The sequence below is a fragment of the Octopus bimaculoides genome, chromosome 3 (assembly GCF_001194135.2).
Source record: "Octopus bimaculoides isolate UCB-OBI-ISO-001 chromosome 3, ASM119413v2, whole genome shotgun sequence".
NCBI classification, from domain to species: Eukaryota; Metazoa; Mollusca; class Cephalopoda; order Octopoda; family Octopodidae; genus Octopus; species Octopus bimaculoides.
This window is the reverse complement of record NC_068983.1, coordinates 61,231,966-61,246,310: the sequence shown is the minus strand read 5'-3', so window position 1 is coordinate 61,246,310 and position 14,345 is coordinate 61,231,966. Positions and strand designations below refer to the sequence as shown.

Below are 14,345 nucleotides of genomic sequence, written 5' to 3'. Positions count from 1 at the left end.
CTCACCGAGGCGATGACTTCTGACCGAGACCTTTGGAAATATGCTGTGCTTGAGAAGACCCGGCAAGCCAAGTGAGACCATAACCTGTGGCCTATGCCAGTGGTATAACCAGCCCACTTATGCATACCTTTCCTTCGTTGGACACTAAACTCTGCTTGCGAAGACCTGTTGAGGCAAGTGAAATCGAAGTCGAACTAAATTCGACGACTGGCACCCATGCCAACGTCGTCTCCTTCATTGGACACTAAACTCGGCTTGCAAAGACCTGTTGGGGCAAGCGAAAGCGAAATCTTGCTGGTGGTACATGTAAACACATTCGAGCGAGATTGTTGCCAGTGCCGCTGGACTGGCTCTTGTGCAGGTGGCACGTAAAATACACCATTTTGAGCGTGGCCAGTACCGTCTGATTGGCTTTCGTGCCGGTGGCACATAAAAGCACCCACTACACTCTCGGAGTGGTTGGTGTTAGGAAGGGCATCCAGCTGTAGAAACTCTGCCAAATCAGATTGGAGCCTGGTGTAGCCATCTGGTTCACCAGTCCTCAGTCAAATCGTCCAACCCATGCTAGCATGGAAAGCGGACGTTAAATGATGATGATGATGATGATGATGAAAGAGAAGAGCTAACATAAATACTAACCAGATTTTTGGACAGCTGCAACACAAAATAGTTAAGCCAGAGGAGTGTAAGATAGTCGACTCTCAGCTGTACAGGGTTTAACAATACATACAGATTAGCATGTGGCACTGAAAAATAGACAAAAAGAAAATCAATCCATATAAAACAAAACTGATTCAATGATTGGTTATAGAGAAGCAGAACAAACCAGAATTTCCCTCTTTATTTTCATTTATGATCTGGATAAACTTCTACTTACCAAATAGTGAATAAATTTCATGAAGGCTTGATAAGGGAGATTAATGGACATGATAGAATTTGCTTGGCTTTCCTCTAGGTCAAAATGATCTAAATTCACATCTTCCATATTAATTTATATTCCAAACACCAAATTAAATTGAAAAAGTTATTTAACAAATTCTTCATTATTTTCAAAAATAAATGGAAAGAAGATAGTATATATCAATAGAATTATGGTAACAAAAGGGTCGAATCATATAACTGATTTACTGACGTTGGAAAGACATCATTACTCAGTATGTAGATGTATCTGTATGTTTGTGTGTGCACGCACGTCTGAGTACGATCAAGTATATTTACTCATATGTATGGCGGTGAGTAGTTGTAATTGCACGTGTCCATGTTTGTGTTCAGTCATAAATATGGCTGTATAGTAAAGGAGTTCACTTTGCAACTGCATGGTTTCGGGTTCAATGTCACTACACAACACTTTGAGGCATTTGTTTTCAGCTATAGCCTCAGAATAACTGAAGGCTTGTAAATAGAAACTATATGGAAGCTTGTTAGAAGCCTATTTCTGTTTTTGTGTGGTAGATTTAACCTGCTGTCCAGTTTAGCACCTTCACCTGGCCCATGGGTACCGTTAGCAAAGTACACTCTTGCAAGTATTCAACCCAGGTTTCTAGTTTTAAGGTACCTTTCTTTCACTAGTTTTGGGGACCTTGAAAAGGGGTCATAGTGCTACCTTACCTAGCTCTGACAAAATAGTAAAAGAATAAAATAACACCAAAAAACCATGTGTGAACTAAGGCAGTTTTTACAATAAACTGTTGCAGAACAAATAGACATTACAACTGTGAGTGTAAAGGTTACTTACCTGGCAAATTGACTCCCTCAGGATAATAATATTCAGTGAACTCCATGTGTAAAATTGGCATATCTTGAGGTAAATGTAACACCCTCTTCTCTGAAGAGAAGAATTTGTGAGGGTTGTTTCTCTTATTATCAGCTGTGGAGATACAGAAAATTGTGAACTCGTCCACTTCAAGAACAAAGCAGCTCTCAAGTAAACACAACCTCTTCTCCCCACCATGAGAAGATCGGTTTGGCACACTTGATCCACTTCCTGATCCAGTCACTTTCTCATTGGCACTAGAGACTGTGGATGACATTTGAGGTTTAGTGCTACTACTATTTGTATTGATACTACTACCAGTTGAAGATGATGATGGTGTGGATGATGTACCTTGAGGTTGATCTGTAAAATAGTTAATCAATACACATAAATTACTGAACATGATGGATACTACAAATAATCAAACATTAGTTTAATATTAGAAAGAGGACAAAAATTTAATAAGAGATTATCTTAAGCCTTCTACTTTTATAGCAGAAATGTTCACCACTCAAGAACTGTGGATGTCTTCTTCACTTCTGCTCTTTTTGCTTTTTTTTTATGTTCCTCTTTTCTCTCTTTTATATCATTATTTCTAAACTGTAGGCAATGAGCTGGCAGAATCATTAGCATGCTGGGCAAGATGCTTAATGGTATTTCATCTGTCCTTACATTCTGAATCCAAATTCTGCCAAGGTCGACTTTTGCCTTTCATCATTCCAGGGTCAATAAAATAAGTACCAGTAGAACACTGGGGTCAATGTAATCAACTTACCCCCTTTCCCCATCAAATGACTCCAAGAATAAAGACATTGAGAGCAGCCTTCAATAGGGACATAACAGCCTAGTTTTAAAGACTCAAATATTGTTCACACCAAAGTAACAATATTGCTTCTCACCCTTTCTAATCCTGAACCACTCACAACTAAAACCCACACAATCTCAGATATAATTTTTCATGGTGACCTTACACATACAATATTGCCAAAACCATGTCATTAAGCATTAGGGGATCTATTTTAGAATAAACAAATACTACAGCCCTAATTAGTTACTGATTCTCAACAAAATTTAAGTAAATATATACATTGGAGTACATCAATGGAACAGTACTGTTGTTTGCATACTAACATCTTAGACTGCATCCAATCAAACATGATTCACTAGCTCACAAATATGTTGGTTCCACTCATTGTCACTTCTTTTGCAAAATGAACAGTCTCTACTTCTCTGAATTAGCTCTTCACCCAAGCCCTTTTATCCAATCTCACATTCACCAGTCTCACTTTCACCACTTAGACCTCACAATAAGTATTTTTCCCAGCCCTTACTGGAATAACCTTTCCTACTACTAACTCCAACCTATGCATGTTCACATTAAATATCAACAACAGCAATATCATTGTTCGTAGAAGGCCTGCCACGAAAGTTAAGAGCATTTCACCCACTTCTCTGAATAAAAGCTTTTTTTTTTTTAATTCCAACAATTAATAGGAATGGACATTAAACTAGGGTGAAGAGATGAGAATTAAGTCTATCTTAATTTGAAATATCAAATCCAACAGGAAAGCAACATTATACAGAAGTGTTCATGTATGAAGAATTACCTGTTGAGTGTGAAGGGGACTGTGATGGAGATGACATTCCAAATGCTGATCTGGCCCTTTGAACCTCCTTTTTGTGACTGGCAAACAATCCACCAACCCAATGGTTCCGTGAACCAACCTGGTCACTGTATCGGTACCATTGCTTTCGTTCTCCACCTACAAATGACAAAAACAAAATATGTTAAACTCTGAGGTGGAAATTGGAAACTCTTATTGGTGTTGTAACAGCAGCTTTATGCAATACATTGGTTTATACAGAACCATAAAACAGCTGAAATTATGAAACAATGCACCCAGCTCATTTGGTTGATAGTATCACCAGCCACAGTAAAAAAATTGGCAACCACTTCCCAAGCTGGACTGATGGAAAGAATAATATACAAGAAAGAAGGAGGAGAAATGAAGGGAATGATATTTGAAGAATTTTAAGATGTAAAAGACTCTAACAAATAAATTCATGCTCAATTATCCAAAGTACACTCATACAGAGGATCCAAACACACACACACACACACATACACACACACACACACAAAATAAACATATATATATGTAGAATGCATCAGTCACAGCTAGAAGCCCTTTTAGCCAAAAGGAAATAATCCCTATAAACAAACAAACTCTTCAGCAGATCAAAATAAAGCAAAAGCTTGGGGAGGAAAAGCAATATGATAGGGGAGGACAATGCGATGCAGGCTGAAAGACAATATCTGCACTTTATCAAAAACCTCCGCTGATTCTGACAAATATAAGAAATAATTTTACACAATGATAGATGATACTTACTCAAGGAATTACAAAGAGAAGTCAAACCTGAAACTATATGGTTGCAAAACAAACTTCTTAACTACATGGTCATGCTCACATCTGTTGCATGAATTTAGAAACTATTTCAGTATTTTAAATTTGGCTCTCTGTGGGCTGGGTATATCTGGAAATTTAAGATATTTTGCTGCACCGTTTATGCACATTTTAATTAGGCTGTCCAACTGATCAACTATATTTCAACACTCTAGAGCAGAGTAATGTATAATTTTAAAAGCTTTCAGTTTAAGGTTTCTGTTTGAATATATATAAAAATCTAGTGATGTAGGATTAATTCCCAGTTGGTTATCTATTTTTATCTATATCAATTTGTTTAGGTTTGGTGATGCAAACAGGAAAAATAGAACTCAAAACATGAGTGTTTAATGTATATTTTTATTAATATTTAGCAGAAGCAACATATTTATTCAAGGGCCAAGAGTTTCATAAGAACGCATGAAACTCTCAGCCCTTGAGTTACTTTGTTGCTTCTGCTAAATATTAATAAAAACATCAGTTTATTTATGCATTGCCTCATTCAATATGTGTACTCTAGAAAAATGAAAACCAAGTCCATAAAAAAATATGAATGAATGTTATTAGTTTAAATCAAAGTTAAGTAGGCTTCCACATTTTCGTAAAATAATGAAGATGATTTCTTTCCAGTATGTTTGAGAAGAGATCTGGTGTGAAATTATTTGTTGAAACAGTTAATGTTGTATTTTGGTAGAGTCATACTGGCTATTAACTAAACACATGCACACACACACACAAATACTGCTGTTTACATCACCCTAAGAGTACTAAAAAGTTAAATCATAGATGTAGGGTTTGGTCAATGATGCTTTATATGGTTTTACCAATGGAATAAGAGGGAATAATTATCTAAACAGAAGATGCCTGATGCAAAGAAAATAATGTAGTGATGGGAGAGGGGACTATTATGACTCTACCAAAGTACAATGATTGAAAAGATTATCACTTATGCTTAATCATAAGTAATTAGATATACATTACAAACATATGATGGGAAATGGAATGCTGGGAAGGCAAGGGTTGTTTTGGTAGAGTGTGTAGCAGAGCTTCATGCTAGAAATGTTCTGATTTTTTTATAGTTTCCAATAAGAAAAGTAAGGCACTACAAGACAGTGTGTTAGGATAATTATTTTAATGAACTTAATCATAGGATAAGGTATTAAGTCACCTCTTAAAGGACATCAGTATAGTTTATAGATTTTCTATTTCTTTCTTTACCTCTATTTACCCATCCCCGCTCTAACCTATTAGAATTGAGTTACAAAAACATTTTCTCTGAGTGATGCATATACAACTTGTTATTGTCTTTCTTCTTAAGTAACAGCTCAGAAGAAGCTATGGTATGTTTAATAAAACAGTGGAATCTGAGGAAATTAGTGCTTTTAATGAGGCCAGTAGAAATATTTCAGTATTTACATTTCCTCTACTTCCACAAATCTTCCTAAACAATTATCGTAAATATTCAAATTTATCTAATTTAACCTTGTTCAAAAGCCCATTTATAGTAAGTCCTATTATTATTGTCAGGAATAACAGAATATCTGGAACCTAAATACTACAGGGTGGCCCAAAAGTAGGTTTACAGTTATCATGTAGGCACTTTAAATTTCTTTTAAAACATTTTATTACATTTAAATTTCTATCTTACAATTATCTAAATTAGCATAGAATAATGGTTTCATATTTTTTTATAATTAAGATCTAAACTGTTAATATATGAATACGAAAGAGATAGTTGAATAACTGTAAGCCTACTTTTGGCCCACCCTATATCAAAAGTCTAATAACTTTTTTTTGCCCTAGATGGTTACATTTTTCATTAATCCTAATTAATGGAGTTGTTTTTATTCTAAAACTGCAGATAATGTCACAATTTTTATTCAAATATACATTTTCTAGGATAGACTCATAAAAGAATCAGTTCACCACTGAATTTCATTATTATTAATCAATAATCTGATCCCATAACCAAATGATAACAGTCTATCTTGCCCCTGCTATAATAAATGCACTCCCCTTAAAATATATATCACCAAAATTCCTTCAGAATGCTGTAGAAGTTTTAAGCAGATGAAATGGGTCGTAGAGAAAGAGATTTAGGCATTCAAGAAGCAACAAGGTTAAATCAACTCACCTCTACTCATTATCAATGCCTCATCTGGAAGTTATAAAAAATGTTAAGAGTAATTGTAAAAACAATTTCAGACTAACTGGAAACCTGTCCGGAGAATTCTTTCTCCACCAAGATGTGTAGGGTGTTCTTTAGTTGTGTAAGAGATTTAAGCTACATTTGGCCATGCTAGAGCAATACTACAAAGAAAGCATGACTAATTCTACATCAGCAAAGCAACAAATTATAAAGCAAAAAGAAAGGGGTTATATTGCAAATGCCTAATGAAATAGAATTAGTCTGTTAGAAGAATATAAGGACTGTGTCTGAGGTACATTAGTGAATAAGTTGATAAAACATATCTAGAGATAAAATGTCTTTCTCAGTCATTAATAATTTTCTGATAAAATCATATACTAAGTATTGTTGAAGCCAATCCCAACTGTCATTAACTTTGATTAATGAGGTCAGAGGAGACAGTGTCATCACTGAAATTTCATAACATGTTACATCAGAGTCGATATATCAAAGTAACAAATTAACATTAATTAGTGACACAATATTTAGTCTGGCATGTTATATACGTGGTCACAGTAACAACTGACTCCAGCCCCACAAGGAATCTAGCTATTCCGTCAACTGCAGCCCCACCCACTCATACAGCTTGTTCATTCTAAAAACTACCCCACATATAGTTAAGTCATTCTGACACATGAGAGGCATAGCTATTTTATCAGCTTTCACATAAGCAGTCAAGTTGTTGCAGTTTAACCCTGGGTTAACCCTGATCAAGCATACCTACGATCAAAGCCATTACAGTCATGACCGTTCTGTCCTTCACCAATAGTTCATTGTATTCAATGAGTAGCATCTATTTTTTAAATGAATATAATGCAATTAGAGAAAGATTTGAATGCTATTTCTAGCAAGTTAAATGACTATATAGAAGTTCTCACTTTGACTCATGTAGTCTGATCACTTACACAGCTGTCTCAGTCAAGACCCGACAGCTGTCTCACACATAGTCTAGTTATATAGATAGCTGATCCATATAAAATCTAACTATTCTGACAGCTGTTCCATACATATAATCTGACCAAATAGATGTCTATCCTACACAAGAGCCAACTGTTATGACACTTTCCCACATAAAGTCCAGCTATCCCCACTAAGATATTGTAATTCTGATAGTTAATCCATATTTACAAGACAAATTCTTGAAACTGTCAATATGAAATTCAGTCATACTAACCATTATCTCACAAGAATAATATCTCAATCAATGGAACTTATCCATTCTCTTCTGACAAGGAGAGAAAATTATTCCAAATATTTCAGTCACCAATTTGTGATTAATTAAAATTAAAGAAATACACAAAAGGTTATGCAAACCAATGATGTTAGATGACCAAACATTTTGTGTACATCTTGAAATATTACAAAAGTAGCAAAGCAAATCACACAAAGCAGCCAAGTAATCCACTCAAAAGATGAATATATTAAATAAGTTAAATTACCTGCAGGATTGAAGGGATAATAATCAATTGACAGCTTGTTGAGAGTCACCTGCATGGCACCACCCTCAATTTTAGAACAATATGTTGTGGCTGAATCTGGAAAATACAATAATGAATGACTGCAACATTAACTGCTAAAAACATTAAATGAGGAATCCATACAAAACAATGAACTATAAACATTTGATGAGAAATTCATATACTGTAAGTATGCAACGGGAAATTACATAGTCATCATCATAACCATAAAAATCAGTGTTTTGACATCCACTTTTCCATGATTCACATGGGTCACAGAGTTTGTTAAGGCAGACTTTCTATGGTAGGATACCAACCTTCACCTATTTCCAATTAAGCTAATATTTCCCCCAAGACCACACATTTCCACAGAATATTGGAAATGAAGGACACTCTTGCATAACAGTGGCAGTCAATCACAAGATGTTATAGCAAGGTGACAGTAATACACACACACACACATATATACATATGATGGACTTCTTTCAGTTTCCATCTACCAAATCCACTCACAAGGCTTTAATCAGCCCAGGGTTGTAGTACAAGACACTTGCCCAAGGTGCCATGCAGTCCTGAGCTTCAAATTCAACACTCTCAAAGAATTCTCAAAATGGACATTATTATTGAAATTATTATTATTATCACTGAATGAGGTGGCAAGCTGACAGAATCGTTAGCATGCCAGGCAAAATGCATAGCGGTATTTCATCAGCCATTACGTTCTGAGTTCAAATTTCGCTAAGGTCAACTTCGCCTTTCATCCTTTCGGGGTCAATAAAATTAGTACCAGTTATGCACTGGAGTTGATGTAATCGACTTAATCCCTTCCACCAAATTTGGGGCCTTGTGCTTCCAGTAGAAAGAATTATTATTATTATTATTATTATTATTATTATTATTATTATTATTATTAGCATTCGACTGTCACTGAAGATGGAGTCAGTGAATGTACTCCACATCTTTCTCAAATGCAACTGAAGCTGGTAAGGTAGCAGAGTAAAAAATAGTTTCATCTACCAAAACATTAAGAAGAGACACTGAACATAGGTGTTAAACAACTTTATTAATCAGTCTTGTTGAAAGACACACAACCGATATTTAGGAATATTCTACAAATAACATATTCCACAGAAATATTAACAAAATATCACTTTTTAGAAATGATTGATTCTTCAATCTATAGTAATTTAAACTCAAAGGAAAGCACTGAAGCAATGCCATTGGCATATCTTTAATTCTAAAATACAGCTAATGTCTAGCTACACTGTAAATTATTCTTAGTCAATCACTTCGCTAGGTTATATCATAGAGAAGATTTGAGCCAAAACAGCAACCTATTGAAATACTGATGATCAATTATTATGGCTATCTTACATTCTACATTAAATTACACCTCCCTGGGTTATCTTCTGCTGTAGCTGTTTAGACCCAAATCAACCCTGACTGAGGATGCATATGATCAAAAGTACTCCAGGCTTTTATCTCTTTTATTCAAGCATTGAGTATCTAATACAACAAAATCCAATGTAGTCTTAAACAGCATCACCACTTATCAATGATAATATGGTGTTATTTAAGGGAAATTTAGCTGCTATTTCCAGAGGTCAAGTAACCTCGAATAGACTCCTCTATTTGTGCAGTATTGTACAGGTGGCACGTAAAATACACCATTTTGAGTATGGCCGTTGTCAGTACCGCCTGACTGGCCTTCGTGCGGGTGGCACGTAAAAGCACCCACTACACTCTCTGAGTGGTTGGCGTTAGGAAGGGCATCCGGCTGTAGAAACTCTGCCAGATCAGATTGGAGCCTGGTGCAGCCATCTGGTTCACCAGTCCCCAATCAAATCATCCAACCCATGCTAGCATGGAAAGCGGACGTTAAATGATGATGATGATGATGATGATGATGTTGTCTGTAATTAGATGGACTGAAACTGTCATTAATAATTTGCAGTGTGAGTGATTGGATAGGAATTAACAAGCCTTCAGTTTGGTAGATAAGCGTTCTGCAGATTCAGCCAGGTTGAAGAATCTGAAGTAGATTCAGACAGAAATAACTGAGACACCGTAATTGAAAATGAAAGAAATCAGAAAGAAGTTAATCAATTACCTTTGCGTGGTTGCATATCATCACAGAGATGCAAGTCAATACGACTAGTGATGAGGTGATACGAGGTAGACAGAACATCAAACTTGGTAAACACACGAGAAGCCTTCGATGGATGAACACCTTTGGCCTGTTTCATCATCTGAATTCTTTTCAGTTGGTCTGAAGCAATATGGCCTTGTTTCTGAAAATATTGAAGTGAAAATCTGTAGCCCAGTTCACATGAGAATAACAGAACTCAATATTAGACTGTACTTTCTCAAGTTTTTGATGACAATAATTACAATCAATATTAATCACTCAATGAAAACAATCAATATTAATTACCCTATGAAATAATATCAATAGCTAATCGTCAGTTGAGAATAAATATTCAAGTCATGAATGAGTCAATGTCATGCAAGATCAATGTTAAATGTAGCAGCAGCAGCAGCAGTAGTAGTAGTAGTAGTAGTAGTAGTAGTAGTAGTATGGAGGCATGCGCCGTAACAGTGTGTTGCTGCATCTACCACTATTTGTTGGTGATTCCCTACTCCTGGTGGATGACACCTTAGCACTGCTTGGGCAACAACCCTCCAACCAATGGGTTGGGTTGGTTTGGTGTTGGTAGTCGTTGCCAGTGAGGGTTTTACAAGGTCAGAGTGCAAATCCTACCTCTATTGTCTTTTAATTGCTTTTTACAACATGCAGAGGTAATGTTGAGTCTTTTCTTTGACATGCCAGTCCCCACGAAGCACAATGTTAAATCATCATCATCATCATCATCATCATCATCGTCGTTTAACGTCCGCTTTCCTTGCTAGCATGGGTTGGATGATTTGAGTGGGGAGTGGCGAACCAGATGGCTACACCAGACTTCAATCTGATCTGGCAGAGTTTCTACAGCTGGATGCCCTTCCTAATGCCAACCACTCCGAGAGTGTAGTATACTCCAAGAGTGTAGTATACTCCGAGAGTGTACTACAGGCATGGCATAGGTGCAGACGTGGCTGTGTGGTAAGTAGCTTGCTTACCAACCACATGGTTCCGGGTTCAGTCCCACTGCATGTCACCTTGAGCAAGTGTCTTCTACTATAGCCTCGGGCCGACCAAAGCCTTGTGAGTGGATTTGGTGGACGGAAACTGAAGGAAGCCCGTCGTATATATGTATATATATATATATATATATATATATATATATATATATATGTGTGTGTGTATGTGTGTGTATGTTTGTGTGTCTGTGTTTGCCCCCCAACATCACTTGACAACCGATGTTGGTGTGTTTACGTCCCCATAAATTAGCAGTTCGGCAAAAGAGACCGATAGAATAAGTACTAGGCTTACAAAGAATAAGTTCAGGGGGCGATTTGTTCAACTAAAGGCGGTGCTCTAGCATGGCTGCAGTAAGATGACTGAAACAAGTAAAAGAATAAAAGAATTTATTCAGTGGGATTTGAACTCAGAAAAATGAATGGCAATGAAAAAAAAATCCAAAAACAAACCTACAGAAAAAATAAGAAATGGGATATTAACTCTTTAGCATTTAGACCAGCTATATCCTGCCCAAATATTCTGTTTTGTGTTTAAACTGGCCAGATCCAGCCTCTCATATCCATTCAACTATGTCATAGTAAATATTAAACAATCACATCATTGAAATCTCATTACTATGAAATAATGCATTTAAAACAATGTTAATAAATATGCATTACATCTGGCAGAGTAATCTGAATGCTAAAGGGTTAAATATGAGATAATAAGATAAAGAGAAAAAAATAACATACCTTTAACTTCTCTGCTGCTAGTTGCTTGCTTTGTCGAGCAGATTTCTCAATGACTTCCTGTAGTGATGTTGCATACAGCAAAGCTGCCTTCAATTGTGTTTCAGTTAGCACCCATAGCAGATCATCTAGCAACAGGATCACTCGGGATGAAACAATGCTACAATCTGAAACAAGACACATAAACATACATACAATTCTGTCTTAATATTTTCCATCCTGACCCAAATTGCTTAAATAAATCATTTACCCACCATTGTGAAGGCCTTCCAAAGAAAACAAAACAAAACAAAACTCTAAAGATATAAAATTATGAAAAATCTGGAATACTCTTACCATTCATATTTTTCTTCACAGCAATCCTTAATTTGGCCTGATTGGCAATTAGTCTAATTGGTGTTTGAGTTATCACTCCCTTCATCATCGTGTCAACTGCTTGAGCTTCGATGCGAGTTGCTTGCCAATCAACCTCTTTAAAGATTATCACCTCCCCTCGAGAAATGTCTTTTAAGCGAGTGACACGGAGGTCAGATGTGACCTGCCAGGTTGGGGTCACACTGTGAACTTTCACCCGAGACATCTAATAATGAAAAAGGAAATAAACAGTAAAACAGATTGTCATTACATGTCTCAACTGTAAATTTGATATATAAAATGTTAAAGGCAAAAACAACAACAATGATGATGATGCTAATGAGTTTTATTTTTTGGTCTTAGTAGAAAATAACAAAAGGATTTCTGGAACAACTCTTTGTTCTATGTGAATTGTGGCAGTCTTTGTTCCAGGCTATTCATGGATTAACCCTTGTTCTTAGTGGGTTATTCTTATTCAGAGGTATGACATCACATCATGGATGTTCATGTAAGGGTGGTAATGACAACAAAAATGATGAGGATGCCACTCATCCACTCTCAGCAGGATTGATGTCTTACAGACCAGCAAAGTACACAGAAATATTTTACATATTTAGTCACTAACAATAAAAACCGCTTTACTCACCTGCAAGGATGCCTGGAATGTTTTCGAGCGGAAGTTGACTTGGACTGAATTAATGTGAACATAGATTCCATCAATAGCTCGTTCCACAAAACCATATTTCCCCGGCCTTCATGTATAGAATCAGATGAAAGTAAAGGACAGATGACACATACACATCACATTTCAGTTAGTTCAACTTAATACTGATAAACGTTTCATTTGTACAAAAAATAAAATCCTAGGTCTGTGTTACACACTTTGTATTACACATGTAATGCCCCCACCCATGTGTGTTTATATATTTAGCTGATGTAACTAAGTCTCTGTGTTATGTGCTACACACTAAGCTATGTCCATATGTTATACACAACAAACTATATGATCTATCTCTATTTTGAGTTCAAATTCTGTCTGGAGATAACTTAACCTTTCATCCTTCCATGTGTCAGTAAAATAAATACCAGCCTCCTCTCTCTGCGTTTTTTAACACTACTAATTGTATTTCACCATCATCATCCATTCCTTTGACCTAACGTAGAGCATAGGACACCAACAAGAGATCCCCACCTGTCTCAATCTTTGGCAATGGACTGCAGTTGTGCCCAGATGTAACTGCTGTCAGTGTTTCAGTTTCTGTGAATCTTCTCCACTTTGTTTTTGGACAAACATGCTTCTGTCTCCCTTAGGATGTCTACTGGCATTTATTTTACATTTAAAAGCAACCTAACAATAAAAGCTTTAGAAAGAATTAAGAATGTTATTGCCACTGTGTCATGGTTGTATGGAGTAAGGGGTTCACTTCTAAACTATGTGGTTTCAGATTTAGTCTTGCTATGTGGCCTACTCCTCTAGCTTCAGGTCAGTCAACACATTGTGAATGAAATTTGGTAAATAAAAACTGCATGGATGCCTATTATATGTATGTATGGATGGACAGACGGACGGACGGATGGATGGATGGGTGGATCAATGGATTGATGGATGGATTGATCGATGGATCGATCAGTCGGTCGATTGATAGATATATGTGTGTGGGTGGATGTGTGTGTGCATATATGCTTATAGAAATATTTGCTTTCCACATGTCTTCACAAAGCAAAACAGTGATATTGCTTATGTCTCCTATAAATTAACATGACAAAGCTTGATGGTTTCATCATTTCTATCAAGTGAAAACCAATGCAAAAAATATCTTACTTGCAAAAAAGGGGGTTGGTGATAGGAAGGGTTATCTGGCCATAGGATACAGCCTAAATGAATTTAATCCAACTCATGCCAATTTGGGGGAAAAAAATGGACAAAAAATGATCGTGGTGGGGTATGGTTGTAGAAGTGATGATGGTGATGATAGTGGTGTGGTGACGGTGGCAATGATGATTACTGCTAAGAATGTGGTAGAGGAGAATTCAAAAACTCAGTCTTCAGTGACATGGTAACACTATTACAAACTTGACTAGCATCACTCCTAAACGAATGATATGGAACAAGAATAATGAAGTCAATAAAAGGATAGAGGTCAAGTTTCAGGATGATGGGCTTCACAAGATAAAATGACAAGGGCCTAAGTAGCAATGTCATCTAATTCATACCAGCACACACACACGCACACACACACACACACACACACGCACGCAGGCAGGCAGGCAGGCAG

General features: G+C 36.4%; 1 protein-coding gene across 2 annotated transcripts in view; it reads right to left on the bottom strand.

The window, feature by feature from the left end:
* The window catches only part of LOC106876333 (bridge-like lipid transfer protein family member 3A), an 81,022-nt gene that overhangs the window by 14,138 nt on the left and 52,539 nt on the right, over positions 1-14,345 (bottom strand). Inside the window, exons 5-13 of one of the 2 annotated variants that reach the window (XM_014924832.2) lie at positions 12,716-12,821; positions 12,052-12,295; positions 11,719-11,882; positions 9,956-10,136; positions 7,828-7,923; positions 6,335-6,358; positions 3,361-3,516; positions 1,736-2,116; positions 640-746 (exon numbers count right to left, since the gene is read on the bottom strand). In XM_014924832.2, the coding sequence (XP_014780318.1) occupies positions 640-746; positions 1,736-2,116; positions 3,361-3,516; positions 6,335-6,358; positions 7,828-7,923; positions 9,956-10,136; positions 11,719-11,882; positions 12,052-12,295; positions 12,716-12,821 (1,459 nt within the window). The remainder of the gene's footprint in view (positions 1-639; positions 747-1,735; positions 2,117-3,360; positions 3,517-6,334; positions 6,359-7,827; positions 7,924-9,955; positions 10,137-11,718; positions 11,883-12,051; positions 12,296-12,715; positions 12,822-14,345) is intronic. The other variant, XM_014924833.2, reaches the window with a different exon arrangement.